This window comes from Humulus lupulus, chromosome X, assembly GCF_963169125.1.
Source record: "Humulus lupulus chromosome X, drHumLupu1.1, whole genome shotgun sequence".
Classification (NCBI taxonomy): domain Eukaryota; kingdom Viridiplantae; phylum Streptophyta; class Magnoliopsida; order Rosales; family Cannabaceae; genus Humulus; species Humulus lupulus.
This window is the reverse complement of record NC_084802.1, coordinates 122,815,579-122,819,664: the sequence shown is the minus strand read 5'-3', so window position 1 is coordinate 122,819,664 and position 4,086 is coordinate 122,815,579. Positions and strand designations below refer to the sequence as shown.

The 4,086-nt window shown below is 32.6% G+C and overlaps 1 protein-coding gene across 1 annotated transcript; it reads right to left on the bottom strand.

The window, feature by feature from the left end:
* Nucleotides 1-748: 748 nt before the first annotated feature.
* LOC133806218 (uncharacterized) lies at nucleotides 749-3,336 on the bottom strand. Its single transcript, XM_062244344.1, has 4 exons — nucleotides 2,291-3,336; nucleotides 1,439-2,183; nucleotides 1,061-1,360; nucleotides 749-808 (listed from the first exon to the last, which is right to left on the bottom strand). Exons 1-4 carry the CDS (start codon nucleotides 3,334-3,336, stop codon nucleotides 749-751), a joined length of 2,151 nt encoding a protein of 716 aa, XP_062100328.1.
* Nucleotides 3,337-4,086: the final 750 nt, after the last annotated feature.

The window sequence follows — 4,086 nt, the reverse complement described above, 5'->3', positions numbered from 1 at the left end:
ATTAGACAAGAAGTTGTGATTGGCAAAAAAAAAAAAAAAAAAATTATATATATTATTAAGGGTACGAACTGTGCACCGCGGCCCAAATAAATTAGAGCTGCGGCGCACAGTGATTTAAATAGCCATTTTTTTCTTTCATTCTGAGCGTCGCGGCTTAATTGTGTAAAGGTACTGTGCGCCGCGGCGAGATAAATGGCATCTAATTTTGAACTCAAAATTAAAAGTTTTTATCCATTAAGCTATTTTTATAATCTAACTCTCTTTAAACAACTAAGTTTTAAATTTAAACCGTTAAGCTTTAAATTTAAACCACTTGCCTAAGAATTTAAACCACTAAGCTTTAAATGTAAACCACTTTCCTAAAACTTTAAACCACAATGCAAATGGCTTCAAATTTTGAACCACATGGCTAAATGGAATCAAATGTTGAACCACAAAGCTAAATGGTATCAAATTTTTATCCATTAAGCTCTATTTATAATCCAACTCTATTTAACCAACTATGTTTTAAATTTAAACCCCTAAGCTTTAAATTTAAACACCTTGCCTAGAAATTTAAACCGCAAGCCTTAAATAAATAAGATTAACTGATAAATTTGTCATAATTTCAAGATGATAATCTATCATGTTTTATAACATTTTTCCGTCAAATTCATCTCTCACTAATATCAATTCCTATTTTTCATAAATTAAATAGATAATAATATAATAAAAAACAAGATGTACTTTAATAAATGTATTAACATTCTTATCCACAAGTCCACAACGCAACAAATATGTATAACATTGCATCTTTATAGTCTTTAGACTGCAACAGATAACAACAGTTCATACTTTCATGCATAATGCATTGTACTCAAGGACAATAATCAATCTCACTGATCATGATATGTATGCAATTCACAACTCAATGTTATCCTTCTTTTAGAATTGGTTGGCTTTTACAATTCTTTCTATTATGCCCCAATATTCCGCAATTTCCACACTTGACTGTTCGAACATGCTTGGGAAATTCTCCTGTTGATGGAATTCTTTTTTTCTTGGGACGTCCTTGTTTTACTTTGAATTTTGGAGCTTTCATGCTATCTCCTATAATTTCATCTGGGACACTCCAATCAACTTTATCTGGAAGAGGATTAATTGATCCTGCATATGTCTCTTTCAAAACAGAATTTTTATACCAATTTGAGCAAAATTTGTACTTTTCCAAGCACTTGCTTTCAATTGTTGCAATAGCATGTGCACATGGAATTCCCTCTAGTTGAAATTCATTACATGTGCACATATGTTGTTCCAAGTCGACAACAAACACTCGATCACCATATGTGACACTAGATTTCATTGCATCAATTGCATCTACCTGTGAAACAATACAATTATTAAGCAATAAATTTAAAAGCTGAACAAAAAGAAAATAAATGTAACTTTAATAACATACCTTCATTCGAAATGCCACATCAAGTTTGATCTCCATTTCATCATTTGCCCATTTTGTCACCTCAACAAATTGGTTGATTGCTGCTTCTTTTCTTGTTGAAAACCATCTTTGAAGCATCTCTCTTATAGCTTCTATTAACGACGTTATAGGCAATTCTCTCGCATGCACAATTGCTGCATTTATAGATTCAGCAATGTTACTTGTAAGAATGTTATACCTTTTCGTTGGAAAGAATGGCCGAGCCCATTTTTCTGGTTTTGCTTCCAAAAGATAAGTGGTCATTTCAGGGCTAATTTTCTGTAATTCAGCCATGGCAGAATAATATTCTTGAGCTGAGTACGCTCTTGAAGCAGTTTCAAATATGGCATGCACATGTAATCCCCTAAACTTAGTCCTTAGATTTTGCTTCAAATGATAAAGACAAACTCCATGATATACACCAGGATACACTTGTTCAACTGCATTTTTGATGCTTTTATGCCTGTCAAATACTATGCACAAGTTTTCTCGATCTCCTATTGCTTCTTTTAGTCTTGTAAAGAACCATATCCATGCATTGTCATTTTCTGAATCCCCAATTCCAAAGGCGAGCGGAAAAATTTGATTGTTTCCATCTTTAACACAAGCTGCATACAGTGTACCTCCACATTTCTTCTTTAAAAATGTTCCATCTACCACTATAACTGGTCTACATTGCTTCCATCCATCCAATGAAGCCCCAAAAGCAATAAACACGTATTTAAACCTGTAAAATTTAAATAAAAAAACAACCAATTCCTAGAGATGTAAGATATGGATTGTAAACTGTAAAGCCCTGAATATAGGAATGCAAATCATAAATATTATTCATACCTGTTTTCTTCATCTTTACATACTCTTGTGATAGTTCCTGGGTTGTCCAACTGTAGCATATACAAATATGAAGGCAACAATGCATAACTTTCCTCATTTGACCCTCTAACATCATCAGCTGCAAGTGTTTTTGCTCTCCAGGCTTTATTGTACGTTACACCTACCCCATGTTCATCTCTCATGTCTCTTATTATTTTCCTTGGTCGATAGGTTGATCCTGGGTCACGAAACTTCTCTTTGAAGTAACTACTGATGACTTTTGCACTTGCTTGTCTATTTTCAAAACTTCTGTGATTTAAGGAGCATGTGTGGTGTTTATGGTATTTGATAACTCGAAAGTAGTCTGATACTTTTGAGCTTCTTGCACGTACATACCAGCCACAATTCTCATCTATGCATTTTGCCCAAAATGCTTCTGAACATGATTTTTGAATTCTGTACTGAAAGTGTTTCTTGATGGCTATTTTCGCAAGTGTATGTTTTAGATCAGTCTTATTCTTGAAAACATAATTGACTCTTATGTCTTCAATCTCCATATTCGGCAACACATGCAGAGGTGATTGAGCTTCTTGCCCGTCTTCTATAATTTTGTTGGATTCTTGTGTTGAGGCGCTCTTCATCTTGCTAGTGCTTGCAGTATTCGTATTGGGGTCTGTGAGAGTCAAACTGTGACTTGTTGCATTGCTTGCTAAAGCAGATGGAATGCTAGCTTCTCTTGGCAAAGAAATGGTTTGATTTCTCTGTTCTACTTCAACGATGAGAAGACATTTTTTCAACTCTTCCACAGTCTTGTTCAAGTTTAGATAAACTTGTAAATTCTCATCACTTTCTATCTTCATTCCTTTGCTTGTATCCATATTTGCATCAAAAATCAAGTTTGTTGAAATCAATCTTTCATTCAATCTGAGCTCTTTGTATATCTTGTTTACCAATTCCACATACTTGATATCCTTTTCCACCATCAATATTTTCACTTCATGATCAATATATTTGTTGTTTGCATTCCATCTTCCGTTAAAAACTACAAATAACATTATCTTATCCATTTCCCGCAATAAAAAATAACACAACCATGAGAGCTTATTCCTTTATCATGGATAGAAATTAAAAAAAAAAATCAATTCAATATACTTTTTGCCTTAACTTCACTCAACTTTCGTACCCCAGCATTTCAAGAGGGCTGATATCTCCACCAAAGTTTAAATTATAAATCAAGTATATTTAAACCCTTAGTTTTGAAATTTAAACCACTAAGCTTTAAATTTAAACCACAAGGCTTAAAATTTAAACTACTTGCCTTAAAATTTAATCCGCAAGTCTTAAATAACTTAAAATATGAACCACTAAACTTAAATGGCATCAAAATTTAATCCACAAGGTTTAAGTTTTATTCATTTAGGCTTAAATCATAAACATACTATATTTTAATCTATATAATGTAATGTGTGAATCTAATATAAAATCTTTATAATTTTAAACCAAATGTCTTAAAACTTAAACCACTATTTATAAATCTGAACCACAATGCTTAAATGACATCATATTTAAACCACAATTTATAATTTTTTATCCATTTAAGCTTAAATTATAAACCAAGTATCTTTAAACCCCTAGGTTTGAAATTTAAACCACTAAGCTTTAAATTTAAACCAGAAGGCTTAAAATTTAAACCACTTGCTTTAAAATTTAAGCCGCAAGCCTTAAATGGCTTAGATCAAATGTTTCATGGAATTTGTTTGGTCAATTGCAGTCACTCCAGCTAAGTTTGAAAAGTTCAGCTACTCGGCTAAAATCAA

What these genes read in the sequence shown, in the direction of transcription:
- LOC133806218 (XM_062244344.1), bottom strand. Translation starts at nt 3,336, where the DNA reads ATGGATAAGATAATGTTATTTGTAGTTTTTAACGGAAGATGGAATGCA. An exon ending in ATGTGGCATTTCGAATGAAG is followed by an intron (nt 1,361 to 1,438) that starts GTATGTTATTAA and finishes ATTGTTTCACAG; the next exon opens with GTAGATGCAATTGATGCAAT. An exon ending in TGAAAGCTCCAAAATTCAAA is followed by an intron (nt 809 to 1,060) that starts GTAAAACAAGGA and finishes TATCTGTTGCAG; the next exon opens with TCTAAAGACTATAAAGATGC.